Source organism: Lagopus muta, chromosome 1 (assembly GCF_023343835.1).
Source record: "Lagopus muta isolate bLagMut1 chromosome 1, bLagMut1 primary, whole genome shotgun sequence".
Classification (NCBI taxonomy): Eukaryota; Metazoa; Chordata; class Aves; order Galliformes; family Phasianidae; genus Lagopus; species Lagopus muta.
Genome location: NC_064433.1, coordinates 174300965 through 174323981, shown reverse-complemented (window position 1 = coordinate 174323981; position 23017 = coordinate 174300965). Strand labels below are relative to the sequence as shown.

The 23017-nt window shown below is 43.6% G+C and overlaps 4 protein-coding genes across 7 annotated transcripts in view; 2 read left to right on the top strand and 2 right to left on the bottom strand.

Moving 5' to 3' along the window:
• The window catches only part of LNX2 (ligand of numb-protein X 2), a 59287-nt gene extending 55439 nt beyond the window's left edge, over positions 1-3848 (bottom strand). For both annotated transcript variants that reach the window (XM_048933670.1, XM_048933669.1), the window contains exon 1: positions 3728-3848. The gene's annotated coding sequence lies outside the window, so the exon portion shown is untranslated. The remainder of the gene's footprint in view (positions 1-3727) is intronic.
• The window catches only part of LOC125688121 (proteasome maturation protein), a 383306-nt gene that overhangs the window by 8790 nt on the left and 351499 nt on the right, over positions 1-23017 (top strand). The window lies entirely within an intron of this gene.
• The window catches only part of MTIF3 (mitochondrial translational initiation factor 3), a 203841-nt gene that overhangs the window by 93158 nt on the left and 87666 nt on the right, over positions 1-23017 (bottom strand). The window contains exon 1 of one of the 2 annotated variants that reach the window (XM_048933721.1): positions 4770-4858. The exons of the other annotated variant lie outside the window; for it this stretch is intronic. Within the exon in view, the coding sequence (XP_048789678.1) occupies positions 4770-4783 (14 nt within the window). The 5' untranslated portion in view covers positions 4784-4858. Of the gene's footprint in view, positions 1-4769; positions 4859-23017 lie in introns of those variants that run through there. 2 annotated transcript variants of the gene reach the window in all.
• POLR1D (RNA polymerase I and III subunit D) lies at positions 4071-22545 on the top strand. Of its 2 annotated transcripts, XM_048933737.1 has the most exons (4): positions 4092-4201; positions 9346-9456; positions 12513-12587; positions 21391-22545. In XM_048933737.1, the coding sequence occupies exons 2-4, from the start codon at positions 9425-9427 to the stop codon at positions 21674-21676; spliced, it is 393 nt and encodes a 130-aa protein (XP_048789694.1). In that variant the 5' UTR covers positions 4092-4201; positions 9346-9424; the 3' UTR covers positions 21677-22545. The 2 variants fall into 2 exon arrangements, with proteins under 2 accessions (XP_048789696.1, XP_048789694.1); XM_048933739.1 differs by lacking the exon at positions 9346-9456 and having other exon boundaries at positions 4071-4201.

The following is a 23017-nucleotide window of genomic DNA, read 5'->3' as shown; positions in this document are numbered from 1 at the left end:
ACGAGCAGGAAAACCTACAGCTCAAACAGATGCTAAGAGTCCCATCCAGCCTGACCCTGAATGTCTCTAGGGACAAGCCACCCACCAACTCTTTGGGCAATCTGTACCATTACCTCACAACCCTGATTTTAAAAAGTATTTTCCTTGATCCAACACATTTATAACCTCACAGTTGCTTCACTGACTGATTTGGTCTGCTTTGCTGTAACAACATCATCTAGATATTCTTAACAAAACACTGGGAATCCAGAACAACATCACAAAAAGGAAATGGAAAATACCAAGCTGAGTTTCCATTTAAAAAAAAAAAAAAAAAAAAAAAACCTTACTGTGAATTGGGTGGGAAAAATCACAGAATGGGAAAGTGTAACTTAGAATCTTGCCTTTCCAGATTATTTTAGACTTGTATTGAAATAGAGATATGTAATTGCCTCTGAGGAGTTTTAGGATAACCCAACTAATAATACTAACTGCAAGCTAGTAATAGGAAAGGAATAGCTTATCCCATTCTGAAGATAAGAGCTCACTGGAAAACTCTCAGAAGGAAGAGATCACCAAGTAGAGAGAGCTCCCTGCCTGCTGCCAGCCCTTAAATGAGGTTAGGGTGGGGTGGACCCACAGTGAATTGCTCACACCTGTAATCCCAGGGCTGGCCACACCACTCCTCCAAGTTCTCAATCAGGCAGTGCCCTAACAGTTTCCATACAAGACTAAAGTGCACACTTACGCAATCTCATGTTTTCAGCATTTCATGCACAGCTAACAGACACTCAACTTGAGACCCTGCTCTTTTCAGCCCAAATTCTAAAAAACGAATTCCAAAAACTATCAGTAATCATAGAATGGCATAGGTTGGAAAAGACCTCGAAGCTCATTAAGTACTAACCTGCTGCCATGGGCAGGGTTGCTTCCCACCAGCTCAGGCTGCCCAGGACCCCATCCAACCTGGCCTCGAGTACTGCCAGGGATGGGCTGATTAAAACAAAGAGCTGAGAGAACAAAAGGGGCAGACATCAAGGCAAGCCTTTGCCACAATCACCTGATGGATGCAGCAGCTGCTTGCAGCACTGCAGAGCATCTTGGTACAGCCCCACCTGCACCCACTGAGCAGGCAGCATCCCTCGGTGCCAAGCCAGATGCCACCAACCACTTGTACTGTCTCATGCAAAAGAGAGCACAGTCACTATGAAAACACATGACGGGTTTAGCCTATGAACTTTGTGAATATAAATCCTGACCCTGAAAACGTTTACATGCAGGCTTAGCGCTAAGCCTAAGAACAGGCCCACTAATTCCAAAAGAAATACTTGGATGTTCAGAATTAAACATATGTAAGTACACAGATCTGTAGAATTGGGGACAGAAAAAAAACACACACCACAATTCTATGGGGTTTTACTGCTTTGTGGACACTGCAGTGTAGCAAGTACATTATCCATGATATTTAAAAGAATTTTCATCTGCAACTGTGCTCACTATTCCTCAGCAGCCACCACTGACCTAATAAAACAATTAAGAACCACAAGACTTGATGGTGCCATGTTAAATCGCTTCTGCAGACCAAACCAACTGAGAGTTTTCCAATACCAGAGACAGGCCACTGCTGCATCTGATCTGTCACCAGGCGCCTCTTACACCAGGGAGCATTTTAGCACAAAGTGAGTGCTGCCTTCTTACCCATCGCAGACCATAATATCTCACAGCTTTTTAAGCAAGCAGCATCGGGCTGATTTATGACACCAATTTATATTAATCCAATATCTAATACATATCATATGCTTACACACTTCACTTTTAAAGTGACATCATCGGTACCACATCTCCTTAACAGTTGCTTTCAGCTACATCGAGCCATTTTTTAAAAGCATAGGAAAAAGTGAGGTTTAAAAAATGTGGGGGATATTTCCCAGAGTTTTACAGTAGACAGTTGTAGCTGGAAGCCAACAAACCTCTGCTGCTTTCAGTGAGACAAGCTCACAGACACCCAGTTTGAGGCTCACAGGTCATGCAGTACAGGTGAAGGCTCATGGCAATGCCAAGTTTCATTGAGGTAACCAAGGCTCCTGTGAGAGCAGATGCCCAACATACACAAAAGCCTGTGGTATCAAAGCCAGCATTTATGCAATTGTGTGTGATAGGTTTTCATAGGCTTAATTTTTAAACGAACCTCACCGTCTCAAGAGAACAGAACTTTTCACCCAGGAAGCTGCTGGCATTTCTCTTGTAAAGTCCATCCTTAAGCTGCAGCTTAATGTTAAATGACGATTTGGTTAATGAAAGATGTAAGCCTACCTTAGGCAATAATATTGATTTGCCCATTATAGACCTGAGTCCAAGGCCCTGGACTAACTCTTGCTGAAGTCACAGACTAGAGTTAGAAGCCAGGACAGTTAGAAGTCCACTACAGAAAAGTCTTGTTAAAAACCTGTGCATTTTGTTGGCATTTATTCCAAGATTTTAGAATTTCAATAATACAAGCACTTAAAAGCATAACACTTTTCTTTAAAATAAAGAATTTAAAAAGCCAACAAACCAACACCCTAGTTGAGCACAATGCAATGTTTTTTTCTATAGTTTAGTAGCTTGTGGTAGCAATAGTAGTGAAGGATGGTTAAACTAGATGATCTCATAGGTCCTTTCCAACCTTGTGATTGTATGATTCAATCCTTACAATTTCCTGAATTTGGAGTCTGTTTTCAGGAAAGAGGGAATTCCTCACTCTAGAAGTCAATGCAAGAAGGTCCCTATCTGTTTTGTGGTTCCCAAAGGTGCTTGTAAACCTTGTTTCCATGTGGAGGGATTTTAACGAAGTCGTGGCAGCATATGGCACTGCTGGGTTTGCTCCCAAGTGAACGGCCATCTGATGTTCCCCCTAAGCTCCCTGATCTGCAGCGGAATTGAAGCTTAGAGCAAAGCTTCGTGGAGCCAAAAGGAAGACAATGGTTTGCAGATGCACACAAATCAGTAATTGACACCGTTTGTTTAACGGAGGCCCAGCTCAGAGCTGGTTCTCTGCTGAGCGAGAGATCTGATGCGTTTACAAACACGAATGCGCATCCGGAGACCATCAAACACGCCCCAAAGCTGATCCGTGACATTTCCACTTCGCACACAGAGACCAACACAAGCCTACGACATCACGTAATTAAAAAGACTTAAACGAAGCTCAGACGTACTTAATAGCGGCTGCCCGCAGCAGCAAACAACCAACGCCCCGCACCGGGAGCGCGGTCACAGAAGCCCGAGGCGCCGTCCTGCCCGTCAGCGCTCGTTCCCAGCTCGGCTGAGCACGAGCACGGAGCGAGGTGCACCGGCAGCGTCACAGCACGCCTTGGGAAAGTTCAGAAGGAGCTGCATTTCAAGTTTCCCAGCCACACCTTCGCCGTAACCGAACGGGGAAAAGCAGAGCAGCCTCGCACCGCGGCGAAGAGTGCGCTCCAGCAGCAGCGTGGCGCGCACACAGCCCCGCGCTGCCCATGGCCGCCCAAACCCCCCACCCTCCCCGCGCAGCGGTAACGCGATTCCCGAAGCGAACTCCCCCGGAGCGACCCAGCGGCCCCGCGCCGCTCCCCGCCTCCCGCACTTGTTGCGGCACCGCAGGGCCCGCCGACGGGCCCTGCCCCGGGGGAGGCCCCGGCACCCGCCCCGCAGAGCGGCCACGGTGGAGGGAAGCGCCGGGCCGGGCCGCCCCGAGGGGACCGAGCGCGGCGCGGGGGCACGGACTTACCGCGGCGGCACGCCCGGCTCCTCCCGGCGGTAGCCGAACTCCAGCCGGCACTCGGCGCGGCGCCTCCCCGCCGCCCGGCCCCGCTCCCCGCCTTCCCCGGGGCAGCGCAAGTGACGCCGCGTTCCGCCACTCCGGCGGCAGCCCCGGGGCGCGGGGCCGGACGCGGGGCGAGCTCAGCCTATGGCGGCGCAGCCGGGGCGGGACATCGCCGCCCTCCTGAGCGCAACCCGCGGCGGGGCGGGGCGGGGCAAGGTGGGGCGGGGCGCACGGCTGTCCGGGGGCTCGCCCCGCCCCGCCCCGCCCCGCCCGGCCGCGCCTCCACTCCCTCCCCGCCCCCTCTGCTCCTGATCCTCGCTGCCGTCTGCGCCTGCTCGCTCCGCCCCGAGGAGCTGGGCTGAGAGCAGGAATGGCGCCGGCATCAGCGTGACAAGCCGTGCAGCAGTCCGCTATGGAGGAGGATCCGGAGCTGGAGAGGTGAGGGGCGGCCGCACTGTGCAGAGGGTCGGGCCGCGGCTTCTCCTTGGCGCTGGGCTGCGCTGTGGGGTTGCGGGGCCTCGGGCCCGGCCCGGTGTCGGCTCCTGGCCTGCAGGGCTCGGCGTGAGCGGCCTGTGCGCTGCTCTGAGCCCTGAGCCTTGAGCTCTTGAGCTGGACGATAGCGTACATCTCTGCGTAATTGTTCCTGTAAGCGTTCCTCTGGTGTTACTTAGAGGCGAGAGTGAAAGGTCTTATAAATGGGTGGTTAAAGTTATTTGGTTAATGAAAAGAGGTTGGGGTTTTTGCAAACAGCTGCGTGGAACTGTTACAGTGAAGTGATCCCATGGTTCTGTCTCATAACTTCTAAGGATGTATCTGAGAGTGCTGGTGGGAAGGCCTGACAAAAAGGACATGGGAGTGCTGCTGGATGACAAGCTGGACATGAGCTGGACATGGCTGCCTTTGCTGCCCAGAGAGCCAACTGTATCCTGGGCTGCATCCAAAGCAGCGTGGCCAGCAGGCCAAGGGAGTGATCCTGCCCCTCTGCTCTGCACTGGTGAAGCCTCACCTGGAGTACTGCATGCAGATGTGGAGTCCTCAGTACAGGAGAGACATGGAGCTGTTGGAGTGCATCCAGAGGAGGGCTACAAAAATGATCCAAGGAGTGGAACAGCTCCCTGTGAGGACAGGCTGAGAGAGCTGGGGCTGTTCAGCCTGGAGAAGAGAAGGCTGTGGGGAGACCTGAGAGTGGCCTTTCAGTATCTGAAGGAGGGCTGTAAGAAAGAAGGGGACAGACTTTAGCAGTCTGTTGCAGTAGGACAAGGGGACATGGTTTCAAAGTAAAAGAGCTGACATATAGACTGGATGTAAGGAAGAAGTTCTTTTACAATCACTGTGGTAAGGCACTGGCGCAGGTTGCTCTGAGAGGTGCTGGATGCTCTGTCCCTGGAAGCATTCAAGGCCAGGCTCCATAGGGCGCTGTTCAACCCAATATAGCGCTAGGTGTCCCTGTTTATTTCAGGGGGGTTGGAGCAGGTGGCCTTAAGGGTCTCTTCGAATGGAAGTGATTCTATGTTAAGTCACTTCTTTCTGCTTAGATCTGACACATTTTTGAAATTAGATACATGTGATGCCACTGGTGGTGGCAAGGATAGAGAGTGTAATGCTTTCCAAGAAGCCTTTAATTCTTGGTAAGGCACTTCTTTACTCAGATCATCAGTTTAAATATTAAAGCTTCTTTTTATATAGGCATGAATGCTGTTTTTGTTTGTGCCACTCCAAGCACTTTTTGCTTGTGGACAGTATTTTGTACTTCCAGTGCTTAAAGGGAGCTTATAAGCAGGAGGGAGACCAACTTCTTACACAGGCAGGTAGTGGTAGGACAGTGGGGAGCAGTTTTAAACTAAAAGAGCAAAGACTTAGGTCAGAGGTTAGGAGGACATTCTTTACTCAGAGTGTGGTGAGGCACTGGCATAGGCTGCCTAGAGGAACTGTTGGTGCCCCATCCCTGAGGAGCTCAAGGCCAGGCTGGATGGGACCCAGGCCAGTCTGAGCTGGTGGGTGGCAGCTGGCCCTTGTCAGGGAGGTTAAACTAGATGGGATTAAAGGTCCCTTCCAACCCAAGCCATTCTGTGATTCTTTGACTCTGCGCTGCCTGCCTTCTGCTGCTGCTGTGGTGGGGACTTGTGTCCCCATACAGTGGTTAAAACAGGCTGCCCTCTATTCTAGGAACCCCTTCTGGAATTCCATCCTGCTTCAGACTGCTTTGGGATCCACTGTTCTTTCCATGGCAGCGTGTTGGAAAGTGGGCATGGAATGATGGGGTCATGAGGCTGTGTTGTAGAGCTGTAACTGTTTTTGCATGTGTTTTTTCAGGTCTGAAGTGAATTTTGTTTCCTAGCATTCCAGACTGGAATCTGCTAAGAGAAGCAGACTCTGCTACTTGTTTGTAATTGTTTAGGAAGAGTCTTCATCCAGCTTGTCCTGTTCTGTCCCTACTGCCCTGTTTTTGTGTGTCTGACTCATGCTTCATCTTGTGTCTGAGGCTTTCTTCACATCAGTAGAAGTGGGAGTCACTGCAGAAGGGGAATGCTGACCTGCAGGTTACTGTGCAGCTGTTGCATACTATGGATTTAAAAAATGAAGTAGTCTTAAAATCAGTAAAGTATTACTGTTCACTGCGTTTTACTGAGTTATTTCCCATTTCACCCAATAACCTTTGTTGGAAAATTGAGCTGGTGTTTTTTCCTCTGAACTTTTCTGGTATGTCACTGCAGATCCAGACTGTAAGCCAGAGGTATCTTGTGATCCCAAAGTAATCCTGGCGTAAATTCTGTTAGTGTGTAATGATGATGTTAAGGTATATGACCCAATAGGCAGTACTGTAAAGATAACCCTTACAAATCATGTCTGTTTCTGCTGCAAGCATGTGTACTTGCTTTTGCTACTCAATTTCTACTAAATATCCCCACCTCTGTTTTTTTTCCCCTTCCTAAATGGTGTTTGTGCTTGGTGTCTGTGTTGGAAGCACAGAAAAAAAAATGAGGTTCCCCTGGCAGTGTAAAGGCAGAGATTTTATTTTACCATGTATCCAAATTGTTCCACAGTGAAGTCTTTCTCTCACTAGCTATAAATATTTCAGAATCTTATTAGAATTGCCTACTATGCCTGCTTGGAGCATCATCTTGGAAGTAAGTGTTTCCTAAAGAAGATACTGTTCTGAGTTCCAAGAAAGACCATTACTGGGTTTTGTAACAAGAGGCCTCTTGTTGAGTTGAGAATTGATAGCCTACTATTTTGCTGCACAGATGTCCTAATTACACTCCTTAATAAGTTAGCTTTGCACCTTGGAGAAATTAATTGACATTTCTTACTATTGTTTTTAACATTTAAAATAGAAATGTCATAATTAGGTCATTATTTCCCATTTGTGCCGTATCTCCCGTGGCAGAAATTGGTCTGCAAGCTGATATCATTGTTTCAGATGGAGCTGTCGAGAACATCAGCATGGAAATGTCCTGAAAATAGCACTTATGAGACTGACAAACAGAATATTTAAATAAGCTACAATCTTGATCTGTGAAAGATGAGAACATCAGCATGCCCCGTGTATCTTCAAAGGCAGAGATGCTCTACATTGAGAATTTTGGGGTGTATTTGTATGTGTGTTTGTACTGTGTATTTCTTTATGCTTGCTATGAGTGTTCTGGCTTAGGCTTCTTTTCTGGCATCTCTTTTCATCAATAAGTGTGTGCAGACAGGACAAACTAGCTCATAGGAGTTCATTATGAACAACACTGGCCTTCGTTACTATTCCTCCATTGTAGAAAGCATTATCTTCAGACCTTTGATTAACTGAAGTTCTGGGTGACAATTACTTGGATATAATTAGAACACCCAACATCTGTTCCTATTTCCAGCCCTACACACGACCAGAAATAAGTTACATTGTCAGCATAACACTATTTTGAGTATACTGATTTTAAAAAGAGCCCTGTTGCTTTCTCTGGATCTTGCAGCTCTCTGCCAGGACCAGGAGTCCAGCAGGTAGGTCTGAGTATTCAGTGATGTGGGGGTCCAGCAGCGAAGCAGCCTGCCCTTTCAGGTTATGGTATAGACTGCAAGCAGTTAGTGATGCTCTGAGGGTCTTTGGTACAGCTGCATGTGCTAAGATATCCATTCTCTTACTTCAGGAGCTGTGGAATGCCAGTATTGCCTTTCTGCTTGCATGTCTGTGTGTTTCAGTAGTCGATTGTGTGGTGTGAAGCAATTCCACTAAATACATTGCCGTTGCAGTTCTTTGAGATCTCCAATAAGACGATGGCATAAGCAGCAATGGCAGGGTTAGTTAACTTGTGTGCTTGCAGAGGCCTAACAGCAGCAGGAGGCCTTACACACAGCTCTGCTCCAGCTCCCCTACCCCTGGTGCCACCAGCTCCCAGAGGCCCAAGGCAGTGCAGGGCACCAGGAACCCAAGGCCAAGACTGGAAGGATGAGCATCTCCTTCCTGGTGTCCCATTGCAGTGACTCAGTGCTGCAGCATCTTTGGGACTGAAGGATGTTGCTGTCTGGGATATGGGACATGTTGTGAGATGGTGAGAAGGAGCATTTCAGGGTTGCACAAGGCTTATTATGGGATGTTTAGGGAAGAAACCAAAGTTAGGGAAAGGGGTTTATATAGGTGATTCAGGGAGGAGTGGAAAAATAAATGAGTAAGGGAATAAAAAGGACTGGTCACCTGTGAACAGGCTGCTGGTAGTTACACGTGTCTGTCCTGCCTGAAATTCCTTTCCAGCCCTTTCCTGGTTGAGGACTCTGTTCTATGGGGCTGTGAGTGCAGTACCTGGAGTCAGAGCAGGGTTGGAGGGACCTCGTGGCTGTGGTGCCAGCAGCTGTGTTGGAACCAAGACCTGGTGGGTTGCTGCCAGCACCTGGGGAGGCGGGAGTGGGTGATACTGGATGGCAGTCACTGCGGTGAGAAAGGGACCCACATGCCTGCAGTGTATGTATGTGCCTGCTGGGCACAGATTTTCAGCTTTGCTGCAAGTTGGATTTGGGGCACAGAGCTGTGAGGCTCTCCCAGGCTGTTGGACCTAGCATGATGTATTTTCCCCTTACAGTTTTGTCTATAATTAAAAGCATTTGATGGTCTCTAGTTATGTGGTGTTTTCATCGCCTGTAGCTATAGTTCATATTTCAGTTTATGTTTGCTTTTTCAGAAGAATGATGAAGCCCAGTCCCTGAATGAAGAATAGAAAACAGATGTAATTTTGCCTGACTTTGAAGCTTAATATTCTCCCATTCTTAGGACATGTGCACTTTATAATGCAAATTGTTAGAGTTTGTGAGGTGGAAGCTTTGCCTGTGGCCTTGGAATATAGATGACGAAGTCTCATCCTTCAGAAATGTAAATAGATCTTGGACAATACTCATGAAGATATAAAGCATTTGTACACCTGCACTCTCACGCTACTGTATTGTTTAGCAAAACGTGATTGCTCAAGAAGAACTGCCACAAGTTCAAAGTAGTGCTTGCTATCCTTGCTGTGAAAAGTGCCAGAATGATTACTGTGCTCTTTAATATGCTCCTGCCTTTTGTTTTCCACTCCTGATTTCCATCCCTTTATTTTCTTCTCATGTGAAAGCCGTGTGCTTGGAGCTGAATCTGCCAGCTGGAGGAATGCTTCAGTTGTAACCACGCTGTAAAAATGAAGATGGCAAGGAATGCTGAGTCCCAAGAGGCCTTTAAAAGCAAAGTAAAAACCCTGTTTGCATAGCTTTTAACTTACTTATGCAGAGAATGTGGGTTCAGTGAGTGGAAACACATCATTTCAAAGATGATCTGAGCATTTTTTCCCTTGGTCTGTGCACATCAGAAGGTCTTTGTAAAGATTCAGTGATTAGGCATAATAATAATAGTAAAAGGCAGTATTATGCCATAACTTCTGTTACAGCTGAAGATGTTGACTTCAGGTTGCTGAGGCAGATGCCAAGTCAGTCTGATCTGTGATATAAACATTGCAAAGTAGTATCTCATATGCCTTATAATTCCTACCCAAGTTAATAGAATTGATGTCACCATATTAGTTTACTCTGATGTTTCCACTAAAGTTGAACTGCAGCTGTTTAAAATATTTATGTGTGTGTTTTATTACTGTTTTATGGCTGAAATGCTTTGGTTTATGATTTTTTAAATAAAATAATGGCAGATATAGAGGCTTTTAATCTGACAGCTGTACAGATTTCTTACAATCACAACATCTGGCAGCTACAGTAGTAACAGTGAGGAGCTTTTTTCCTCTTTCCTGCCCTTTGTCTGGTGCTTCTGTTTGAAGGCTCAGGACAGGCTTTCAGAGGCCGCGTGCTCCTGCTGTGCTCCCTCTGAGCCAGTTCATGCTGCTCAGGTGGTAAATTCTAAGTCTGGAGAGAAAAATGCATTTTGCCTTGACTTCACAAAGTGTGTGACATCTGCTACATTTTGGTGGCTGAGCCTGCGTTTCTTACAGTTCTTGCAGTACTGGGGCATTGCAGTGCCACGTCTCTCTACTCTCACCTGGGAATGCTGCTGTACCTGGCTAGGTTGAGAGGGCAGTGCTGCATCTAGGTGCACATAACTCTGACACAACAGCTTACTGTGCTGATACTCCATTTCCTTGAGTGAGCAGATGCGCTGAATGTTGTGGTGAAATACGTGCTTAAAAATGGACTTGAAGTACCCCAAGCACAGCTGCTGCTCAGATCATACTGATAACCTTGGAGGCAATTCTGTGAGAGACCTTAAGCCAATGTGCCATTGATAGATGAGTGAATGGACAAATAACACAACAATTCTTGGTGCATTTCCCTGCTGTTGTTTCTGTGGGCTCTTTATTTTGCAAACCCTTCAAATGCAGGTTGTAGTCTGTGAGTATCTGTGTATCTGCCTGGCATAGATCTCTTTTTTTGGATGGAATTGTTTCCCCTTGAAATGAAGGACTATTCAGACAGATAGGTTGGTCAAGGATTATTTCTATGCTCTTTGAGGATCAATGGCAGATTCCAGAAGTTTGTTTAGAAATCTTCAGTTAAAATGGTACTTGCTGTAAATTGCTCTGAAATCAGGAAATACTTCAATGACAGATTGCTGTAAGTGTAAAATTTGACAGCTCTGCTTGCGGTTCTGCGCAGGTAGCTGTACAAAGAGTGGCTGTATCTTGGTGCATGTTACACTGTACCCATTTAGCACCAGTTTGTTTTCTCTTACCAGAAAAAAGCAAAACATGACCAAAAGCAATACAGAAGAAAACGTGTGTGCATATAAAATGTCACCAACCAGTCCTAATGAATGGAGCTGGGAAAATTTATGTTAGGACCATAGCAAACTGAAGAGGGATAGACTTTGACTGACTGCTGTGTGGCTGCATCAAGTTTTTTTGTTAGGTACTGAAGGAAATGCGTTACTATTTAGTTTTAATTCCTATGCATTTTATTTCATTCACATACAGTGTATGCAATTAAAGCTAAGACCTTTTGTGTTTTCTGTGCGGACTTCAGTAACCTAAATGGTAACAAACAACTGTGTTAGATGTTTAAAGCCCTGCAATATTTCCTCACGTAGACCTGCCATAGAAGCTGCTTGCTTTTTGTCTTGGCTCTGCTGCTTCTGTTAGATGATAAGCCTTGAATTGTCTAATCTCAGTTTTGGCTTGACATCAGAAATTATACTCAGGGTTTTTTCTTTTTTATAATCTGTTACAGCAAAGCAGCAGAATCCTAGGATGCTGCAAGTGCCGTAACATCGTGATAGGGCATGGATTCTTTGCACCTTGAGTTGAAGGCTCAAGAACTTGCACCTTTCTTTTCTTGCACTAGGTGAATGCTGATGCTCTTGGTTGCCTTGATGCCAACGGCCATCCTGCCACACTACAGCTGGGAGAGCTGAGCAGTACATACCCTCTCAGTTACCTCCTGCTTTTAATTCCTTGAGCCTTCAGTCCTACCCATATCAGTACTGCTGATGCTTAGCTTCATGTTGTGAGTTATAGCCAGGTGCATAGCTCTCCTATTCTGTCTAACAGTTCTCACTGGGTGGCATCTATATTGCTTACAGTTAACTAACCCAACTGTTAGCTTATGCATCCAATTTATGAAATAAATGACTCATTTTATCTCCTTATTGGCTTTCCCATTAACTTCAACCATGTAATGTCAAACAGTTATTAAAGTTTTATTTGAAATTGAAATTAACGTGTAAAGAAAACTGAAAAGATTGACACTGCAGGAATTAGCTACAACTTGAGTAAGTTGCATTCTCCAATGACTTTTTAAGTGAGCATGGTTATTTAATTGCTTTAGTGTTAATCTGGCTGGTTTGTACTGGAAGATCAGGGTAATGTAAAGTCCTTTTTGCATGGCAGCTGTTAATAAGCAGAGACGGGCTCCTTTCTTCCACCACTGAACCACAACTGGTACAGTTTAACAACTGGTAGAAATATGTCAGCTGGCTGCTTGGTATTTTGCTGGTGTCGTCTAATTGGTTTTGAAACAGATCTGCTATGCTTGGAGGACTTGAGGAAGAAACAAAGTTGACAGCAGGGGAGAGTGTTCCCAAAAACCTTGGGGACTGTGCTTTTTAGAGTAGTGTACCAGTTCCATGCACTTTATTTCTACTCTTGAATTGAAATCAACGTTGCAGTTGTTGTGTTTCCAGCATTTCCTCTTTCTTCCCTGTAATGAATTAAACAAAAAAGCTTTCCACTTTATTTATGTAAGTGCGTGAAGTAGTAAGTTCTTGTTTTCCTCAAGTGGTAACTCTTCCTCTCCTCATGTTTAGGAAGGCTGTGGAAGAGTTACTGAAGGAGGCAAAACGTGGGAGAACCAGAGCTGAAACAATGGGAGCGATGGGCTGGTAAGTTGTGCCAAAGGAAGTGAATGACTGATGCCAAAATAGATTTTGTATTTAATGGGTGACAGAAGTCTTTGTGTTTTAATTTGCATCATGTTTAAATATTTTCTTCACCCAGGTATTAATTTGTCTGGGCAAAATTAGAGCCCCAATAATAAAGAAGCTGAAGAAAATTTTGCCAGCATAAAATTGCTTGGCTGAATGTGTTGAAGGCGAAGTAATTGGAGAGCTGGGTGTCGCATCTGGAGTGGTATTGCCTTACTACCGTGGATTGAATTATGTTGTGAAGTTTAGATCAGAACTCTATGAGTCTTTATACATATGAATATATCTATATATATGTTACTTTCATACTGGCCATATGTTACTTGGTTGGATCCTGCTTAAATTAAAAACATTGATAGCACAGAAAAAGAAGCCTTAGCCTCAAACAATAAAAATAATAAATTATCCTCTAGCAGAGAATCCATGTATAAATTTCAGCTAAAAATGAACTGAATCTATAACCTGGCTTTTGGAAGGAGACCTTTTTTTATAAGTACTAAAAAAATCTATAACGCTGAGGCTAAGTTGTATAGCAAGTGGGGAAAAAGGTATCAGTATTTAAATCCGACGTGAAATATGATGGTAGATCTCCAGTGCAACATTTCAGGTTTTACAGGTAGATTATAATGGAATATAATGAATATAATTGCAATGAAAGAAAAAATAACATGGTGAGAAGAGTCATTAATCTTAAAATAATGTATCTGACTTTGATAAGAGGCTGGCTGTTGGATCTAGGGATGTTCACACAAGCAATACACCAATTGAGTGTGGTAAACTCATTTGTAGATAAGGTCTGGCTTCCTCTACCAACAGCATTACAAGATAAGCCTGTGCTGGTTGTGAATTTCTTGGCTGATTTGTTAGCTATGTTTGTTTTAGCAGCTCTGAAGAGATGAAAATTGTCTTGCTCAAAAAAGACAATCCTTTATGTTTTCTGGACAAATTCTGTGTGTGTGTATTTTACCCAATATTTCTGCTAGGGATGCAATTTACACCCTCTATAGGAGAATAATTAAGTTGATTTAATCCCCCAGAGTGGCTACAGTTTTTCTAACGCAGTGTGCTTGTCCTCTGTGAGCTTTGCCAATTTACCAGGTAAACCTATGCAGATAATTAGCGCTATTAAGTGTTGTATGCACCCAAACATTTGCAAGTTAATTCCAGATGTGGAGGATTTCTTCTGGAAGATACTCTAGCATCCCTCCCTGACTTTGCTACAGTTTGTGCAGCCTGGAATATCTTCCTGGAGTGTGCGTGGGCCTCTACTCCTGGCTATTTCTTATTCCTGGTCTGTGTGAGAGCAGAGGTCCCGCACAGCTATGGTTATTGGCACAGGGGGGTTAACATGTGGCTTACAAACACCCGATGCCCAGAGGCATAGCAGAGGGTGCCCTGTTCTTTGGAGTAGCAGTTGGTTGGGCCAGAGTTGTGCTCAAGACGTAGGAGAAGAGGATTTCCAAGAAGGCTTCAGAAAGAGTAGAGCTATTGACATGACGTTTGGCACAGTGATAACCTGAGATTGTTGAAGTAAGGATCTTTTTAACTGTGGAGAAATGTAAGAATAGCTGTACTTTACTGACTCAAATGAGGGATCCATCTCTGCATTGCCCTGTCTCCGTCAGTGACCAATAATTAGGGTCTAGGAAATGGGATAAGAATTATATGAGAAAATAGCAGTACATCCTCAGTATACAGTTCCAGCTTCTAACAGCCTGCAGCTCAGGATATTCTGCATTGACAGGTGATATTTTTGCATATGACAATTCTCTCAAAGAGAGAAAAATCTTTGGAGACTGTACTAAGCTGAGTATTGCAGTGCAGCAGAATACCATCATATGTAAACATCATTAAACAGTAAATCCCAAAGGGCTTCAGGGATTACATCCAGTACTGATGTATACTCTTGCAATTGTAAACTACTGAAAAGAATATAGCTGCTGTTCCGAGCTTTGTGGATGCTAAATGAAGTGAACATGAAAATATATGTTAAAAGACCAAATCCAGGAAAGCATAAACTGGTAGAAGCAAACAGATGAGATCATCACCAACTTGATTAAAGCACAGTCTTGATGGGTAGAACACAAATCCTCCCTTCTTTGCCAAGCTCAAAATGATTACAGGTGTGGTTCACACACAAAGACCTTGGGATTACCTCAGTCTTTCGTCATGGGAGTCTTGGAGGAGCAATGTAGAACCCCTGGAAAGATCTACCGTAAGGCCATCAATCCTGCATAGGCACTGGACACTGGAAGTAACTGGACGTATGGAAAGAAGATTGGTTTTGCCATCTTTTCTTTGGATGAGGAGAGGCAAATGCAGCTGCTGCTCATACTTCACAGATTCCAGTTTATGTTGTTTTCAGCAGCTGTTGGATATAGGGAATTATATGTCAGTGATATTTGACAGGAATTAGTTAATAAAGGGAAGTGTGTGTCAAGGTGATGTTCACAGAAAACTGTTGTGCATACCATTACAAAGGAATAGAGTCTCCTGGTGGGTGTTGCTGGAAGCAAAACCTTAGCCAGCAAGCCTCTGAACACTGCTCTGGGACTGTTTTCAGATCTATACAACTGCTCCATTACTGTTCACAGTGATTAATTCTCCACAGCTCAAGTACAGTGCTTAAAGAAGATCCCCAGGCATCCCTACCTAGCTTTTTGTAGTCTCCTCATATGATGTGGATAGTCAGTTGCTGTTTGATGCTTGCAATTCAAGCTCAGACATAGTGTAGCTGACAGTCAGGAGAAAGATGTGTGAAGTGGTTGTCCTTCAGCCCAGCTCCAAGACAGCAGTTCAGCCTTGAAAATATAGGACAGTGTTGCTGGTTATTACTTCCAGTTTGAGAATGTTTTGTCTCTGTTAGGTTGCCTCATAAGTTTTCTGTGAATAGTGTGGGTAGGTGCTGCAACCTATGTGATTTAGGTCCTGTTAGAGGGGAGGCTTGTCCCAACACAGAGATGGGCACTGACACTGAGCAAAAGCTTTATGCAGAAGAGTTACTTGACACTCGTGGATATGTGTTTTGGGTTTACATGGCAAGATTTTGGTGGAATGAGGTGAGGGGACTCTGAGAGGGGCCTCTGTGAGCAGAACTCAGCAGCTGCCCAATGTCAGAGGAGGAGTTCCAAGAGATCTGCCACTCGTGGGGCCCCATGCTGGAGCAGTGTGTTCCTGAAAGGATAGGCTCTGTGATACAGAGCCGTGTTGGAGCTGTGCTGGAAGAGCTGCAACCTATGGGAATCCCATGCAGGATCAGAAGGGTGGCATCCTGCAGAAGGGACCCTACTTGGAGTGGAGGCAGAGTGACCATGAAGGAGCAGCATAGGCGAGCGTTAGGGACTGACTGCTGCCCCATTCCCCTGTGCTTTTTGGTGGGAGGAGGTAGGGGAGGGTGGATGGGAGGAAGGTGGTTGTAGTTTCCTTTTTGTTCTCACTACTCTTGTTATTGATTGCCAATAAATTAATTTCCCTTACACTGAGTCTGTTTTACTGGTGTCCTTGTCTGAACCTGTGAGCTTTTTCATCACATTTTCTCCTCCTGTCCTGTTGAGGAGAGGAAGTAAGAGAGTAGTGCTGGTGCTAGGGTATCTGCTGGCCTTAAACTGCCACAACATGGGCTGCGTGAGCTCTCGGTTAAGAGATCTAACTGATTGGCACCACACTTTACTTAAGATTGGTGGTGTGTAGGTCCATGAAAGATTTGTTCAAGAAATATTAGATGTTGTTTGTTGCTTTTATGTTACTGACTCTTGAGCATTGACTTGTTCCTTGGATGTTCCAAAGATTCTCTTGCTCTTAGCACTACATTATTACTAGTTCTTTCAGTCATCCATTCATATGTGCTTTCTGGCCACAGTGATTCTTGTGATGCTGTAGAACCTGCTGCTGATGCGTCTTGTTCAAACATGAGTGGACCTAATCACAGGAAAGAAAATGTGTAGGGGAAAGGAGGATCCTCTTCTGAAGATGTTCATGTGAAGATGAAGAGTAGGTAACTTAACGTTCTGTGACGCTGTTAGGATTATGTGATTTTTGAGATGAGAAAAGACATTGGAGCAGCTGTCTGGAAGTTAATGCTTGAAGAACCAGCTGGATCCAAGATGGGAAGTTAGGGACAAATAGAGTTGGAGCACTTGAAATAGATAAATGTATTACAAAGTTGTAGAGGTTGGAAGGGACCTCTGGAAATCATGTAGTCCAACCCCATGCTAAAGCAGGCTCCCTGGATTGCACAGGAAAGCATCCAGCTGGATTTTGAATATTTCCAGAGTAGGAGGCTCCACAGCCTCTGTCTGCAGCTTATTTCTCTGCTCCGTCGCCTCTGAAGTAAAGTTGATCTTTCTTCTGTTCATATGAAGCTTCTTGTGTTCCAGTCTCTGCCCATTTCCCCTTGTGTCACTGCACACCACTGAAAAGAGCTTGGCCCCATCCATTTAACTCCAGTCCTTTAATATTTGTAAGCATTAATGAGATCCTTTCTCAGTCTTATCTTCTCTGTGCTGAACTGCCCCAAGTCTCTCAACCTTTCCTCATATGGAAGACGCTCCAAGGCTCCAGTCATCTTTGTGACTCTCCACTGGATTCTCTCTAGAAGTTTTCTGTCTTGAACTGGGGAGCCCAGAACTGGACACAGCACTCCTGATGTGGCCTCACCATGGCATTGCGGAGGAGGAGAACCACCTCCCTGCACCTGCTGGCCACACTGTTTGTAATGCACCCCAGGATCCCATTTGCCTTCTTGGCCAAAGGGCCACACTGCTGGCTCATGGCCAACCTGCTTCCCAACAGAACGCCCAGGTCCTTCTGTGCAGAACTCCTTTTCAGCAGGTCAGACCCCAACCTGTGCTGATGCATGCAGATATTCTTGATTCATCAGAGGATGATTGACACAGACAGGGTATCCTACACTGCTATATCTGGGGATTTGCATTGTGTGTCTTCAGGTAGAATCAAGCTATAAGCTCAGATTTTCTTACAGGTTTTGTCAATGCTATGTATGTGATTCATAAGCTTCCTAACAGCAGTGGAGTTAGGTCTCATTTTAAGGGCTTTTTCCACTTTGAGAATGTCAGTCAAAATACTGCAAAAGTGACTATGGGGACACATTCTGGAGACTAATTTTAATTTCTTTTTCTTCTGGTGTATGGCCCTGTTCTTCAAGAATCCTGGCATCAAGTGAATTAAGGCTGAACTGGCTTCCTAAAATAAGATATGGAAAACAGGATATTTTGGGATGGCTTGTTCAGCTCTGCGTTGTCAGAGCAGATGAAATTGTAACAAGTAGATAAATGTTGGAAGCATTAAATTATTTTTAGCTCTCTTTCTTGCAGAGTACTCCTGAGATTAGTTTCATGCCTATATATAGTTTTCTGCCCAACCAATACCAAATCAGTTGGCCAGAAACATTGCAGAATGTGAAATAATAAGGATAAGAAAGATTTGAGGGCATAGGAACAGAGATACACTATGTTACATCTTGTCTTTGAATGAGTGTTGTGTCATTATGCAGGAACACTGCGATGTGATTCCACAGCATCTTTTTCATTGGATATGAAGAGGTGAAGGAATGAGGCACAGATGGACATTGTGACATAAGTATTTTAAACTGTTATGATCAGAGCACAGGTTCCCATGCAAAGTCCTGCCAGGTGCATCTGGCTGCCAAGACCGTATGTAAGAGTTTGCAGTGTGGTTCCAGGCAGCCTCTTTTGTGAGATCCCTTGTGAAAGCACAGCAGCCTAGATTACTCGCTTTGGAAAACTGCTCTGGTAGAACAACCTCCAGCTGCTTTTTGTGCCTTCAGTCATTATTCTTTTAAATACTGTATTTTCCATGGTAATTTGGAAGTGGTAGAAACATTTCTCTAAGTTCATGCATAAAAAACTGTTTCCTTGAAAGATCTGATGATCTGATCTGTATACTGAGGCTGACTGTGCCAAGCCTGTTTGACATGTTCTGTTACACAGCAGAAGGGAGACTGGCAGTGTACTTCAGCATCTTAAGCAGTGTTAGTGAGTTTTACTGAAAAGAAGCCATAATGTACACTTGTGTACTGAACTACTGTGCTAAACTTGATGGCAGGCATTGGCTGAAAAGTAAGATGATTATTAAATAGAAGTTGACTGAAAACATCAAAAGGGAGAGTAAAAATTGATGTATGTATGCAAGGATGGTTTGTGTCTCCTTTTCTTGCTTAAACTGTGAAGTTGCCATTTCATCACTGCATAGCAGAGAAATGTGGGGGGATGTAAGACTTGTCTTTGGAGGGAGATGGGATTCTTTGTGTAAATACAGCAGGTAAACTGTTACACTGAGTGAATGCTTTGCTGCAAAACTGAGTCTGTTTTGTAAACTAGATTGCTTTAAAATTGTAGTGTGCGTTCATGGTCATGCCTGCAGTTCTGCTTCAGGCAAGCTTGAGTTTGGCACCTTAATGCTCTTTTAATGCCTTTATTTACTTATTCGAAGTTTTTGCAGTTTGTTCTGTGGCACAGTTCATAGCCAGGAGATTGTGATCCACCATGCATAGGCTGCGCTTCCCGATACTTCATAATTTACATGGAGGGCAAAGCTGTTGCATTGAGCACTGCAGGAACAGAAGTGCAGCAAGCCAAAGGCTTGTCTTCAGGAGTGTGCTAATAGGAGTATTCTACAATTTTCTTACCTTCAGAAATGCTGTAAAGGACATGAGTGAGTTAATAATACAGTTCTTTTTGAATTTTCACTATTACGTATATGGCGTATATATGTGTAAACGTTTTGGACTTATGAGTGTGCATGTGTAGTGTTTCTCATATGCCATAATCTCATTTATTTTCAAGACTTAATGGCAGAGTACGTTTTGTTAAAGACTGAGGTCAGTGAAACTGATGTTTCTCTTCAGTGCCATGACTTACTGCTGCTCCATGAAAACCCAGGGGCTCGTTCTTTATCACTGTGATAGTGAATTAATGGCATCCCTTAACTGACCCTGAATTCCTGCGTTTCTCATCAGTTTTCATTCTTAGTATAGCTCAGGCAGCACTCCTAGTGCCAAAAAGAAATAAATACTTCAGCAAAATGGATTTATTTAGGGCAGACTATCTCATTCTGGTGCTATATACGTTAGTGCTTAATCAATACATTGGCTTTTAAGAAAAGGAAGAGGAAAGAGACAAATGTAAAATAATTTGTACCTTAATGCACCCAAGAGAAAGCTTCTCGGTAGGAAGCATTGAGATACAACAGTTCAGTGCTGGCGTAAGACGTACAGAGGACTTGAATGTTGGCCGGTGTTTGCGTAGCATGGCATTTTGTTTGCCATGTTCTTAGCTGACGTAGCTTGAAATGGAAACACTCTTCTACTGACAAATATTAGCTGTGTACTTGCACTCAGTAATACACCTAATACATAATGACTGTCTCCTTGGTTTACAAAACATCTACACAAAGCATCTTAATTATTATTTTTCTTTAAGCTAGATTTGACCTCACCATGGACTTGCAGTACTTGAAAGGAGCTTATAATCAGGAGGAAGGCCAACATTTAGCATGGGTAGAAAATGATAAGGCAATGGAGAGCAGCTTTTACACTAAGTGAGGGGAGATTTAGATTAGGTGTTGAGGGGAAATTCTTTACTCAGAGGGTGGTGAGGCACTGGCACAGACTGCCCAGAGTGCTGTGGGTACCTGGAGGTGCTGAAAGCCAGGCTGGATGGGGCCCTGGGCAGCCTGAGCTGGTGGGTGGCAGCCCTGCCCATCTGTTGGAACTAGATGATCTTTCAGGTCCTTTCCAATCCAAGGCATTTTTTCACTCTATGAAAATAATGTAGATTTATATGGATAAAATCTACAAGGCTCTAAACTAACCATGATGTCAAAATGTCAAGAAACATATAGCAGAAATGAAACAATTTGGTTGTTTAATGCATACTTCTAAAATGGCTCTAAGTTCTTTGAGGGAAGAACAAGTAGTGCTTAATAGGCAGATCTAAAATAAATACGATGTCCAGTTCAAAGGCATATTCAAAGCTGTATTGTTTTCATTCCATTCCCTAAGAGATGAAAAATTGGGAATAAGTAGTGTAGAACTGATACCAGGAAGATAAATGCAGTATAGAGTATGTGTTTACTAAAACAGGCTAATAAATTATGTGCAATGAGGAAAAAAAAAAGTTGGAAACAATGGGAAAGAATCGACTACATGTCTTTTCTATTCAAGAAAAAGAAATAAAGTATTTTGTTTGGTGGTTGCTAATGTAGGTTAAAATTTGCATGCCTCCTTTATGTGTTTGATTCCTAAAGTTATTTGGGTTCTTCATGCAGATGTTTCTTTTACTTTCTAAATATTTCAGATATTTCAATATTTTATTTTATCTACTACAGTCAGCATCTTAGTCTTGTAAAACATTCTCATTTGACTTAGAATGTTACTAAATATTTGATTCCTGAATAGCTAAGTTAAGCACTGACAAACAAATATATTGTCACCTTACAAGCAGTGTGGTAAACATGAGCATTGCCCCATCTGCTTCCTGCTGCCTTGTGAAAATCATGGATTTTCATTGCACTGAAGTAAAATAACCTTTATTCCACAAAATAAGGTAAAGGAAGAAGGGAGACAACCTTGAGCGTATCCTTCTGTACTGAGAGTTTACACTAGGTGGCATGCAAGGAAAGCCAAAATACGAACGTGTCTTAAAGTTATTGAAGTTAAACTCTCAGTTTTGTCTCAGGATGTTTTTATCTTGTCTTTTGATTGCTTTTATATGTCTTTCAGGTTGAAATGTCCTCTTGCTGGTGCAAACAAAAGATTTCTTATTAATACCATCAAAAACACATTACCGTCTCAGAAAGAACAAGACCAAGAACGTGAGCAAAAGGAAGTCAGCAAGGAGCCAGAGCCAAACAAAAGCAGGAAAGAAGAAAAACCAAAGAAACACAGAATTCACCCATACACACCCAGCTTTCAGTCCAGAAGGAGAGTCAGCTACTCTCCCCCTAGGCACCGAAGCAGGAGCCAGCACACAAAGGATAAGTATGAAAAGCGATCTAGCAAACGATGAAGAGAGGTGAATATGTGTTGTTACAAGCCAAGAATGTCATTAGACATCAGACTGCAGGGATGTTTAGGTCTTTTCAGAATGAGATTCTGTTCAGAATAGGTTTTTGAACTGGTTTCTTGTGTGAGAAATAGTTAGAGGTAGCTTTATAAAATCTTTCTTCGGGACCTTTAAGAGAAAAGTGAAGTGCAGCATAAATCTTTCAGTTCTCTGAGAACAGACATTCCCTTCCCTTTGCTCCTTTCCTCTCTCCCTTTCTGGCTAAGCTTAGGGTCTTGGTAATGGAGCATAATATGTGTGTCACTGTCTGATACAATTTAGTCGTATTACCCTTTTGGAAATAAATTTAAATTAAGCTTAAGTCTATCTATAGTATAAAGTTAGCAGAACTTCTTTGCTGCTTAACCAATTGAGAAGTTTTGCTTGTTTAGATTAATTTAGCTTTATAGTATCTGGAACAAAGGAAAATTGGTCAATGCCTGGCCAAGCACGTAAGTTTTGTATAGAATATGGGAGTTTGGTTTCTTTAGACAGTATAAAAAGAACAGATTTTAAGTGGGTAACACTAGTTTTGCTTTCCAGGAAAGACTACTACAAAATACTGGTCTTGTGTGTTGTATATTCACAAACCTATCATTGATAATAATGAATGTTACCCCTAAAAAGCCATAAATGCAATAATTGTCTCTGTTTAGACTTCCCTGTGTAAGGAAGTAGTTTGAACAGTGTGTTGTCATGGTGCTTTCAAAACCAACCTTGAAGACAAAATGATCATGTCTCTGTCCACTGCTAAGAAGTTCCCAAGTAAAAGTGTAGAACTAGAAATGCAGAGATGTTTAAAAACAATCAAATGCTCATTTTCCAAAACTGTATGGCAATTTTTTTGTAGTACAGTTCTTAAGCCTGTGACTTTGAGCATGTACAATATACATCAGCATATTCCATATCTTTTTTTGTTTGTTTTCCAGTAACAAACTTCTGTGTGAAATATTTTGTATTTTGGATGTTCTCAGAAGTATGTTTGTTTTGAACATAGGTTTTGGTTTCCGAGTGTGTTGACAATAAAATTTCAATTGTTCATTAAAAGTGCTTCGTGATATTTGTGGTGTTTGTAAGTTTCTTAATTGAATTGGGCCTCTGTCGACTGAGAGAAATGAGCGCTGACACTTGGTGGTCCTTCAGTGTTGTGTCAGGACAAGAGTGCCACCTATAGGTATATCTATACCTTGTCTTGCTGTGCATACCTGTCCCTCTTGGAAAGATCGTGTTTCACTAGAAGATGGGGAACCCAACGTGGACATTTACCGTGTCTGAATTTTGATGTACCAGCTGAGAATGACTCTT

Coding starts and splice junctions, on each gene's coding strand:
- POLR1D (XM_048933737.1), top strand. CDS start 9,425: ATGCTGAGTCCCAAGAGGCCTTTAAAAGCAAA. Junction 9,457..12,512: donor AAGAGGCCTTTAAAAGCAAA/GTAAAAACCCTG, acceptor CCTCATGTTTAG/GAAGGCTGTGGAAGAGTTAC. Junction 12,588..21,390: donor ACAATGGGAGCGATGGGCTG/GTAAGTTGTGCC, acceptor TATGTCTTTCAG/GTTGAAATGTCCTCTTGCTG.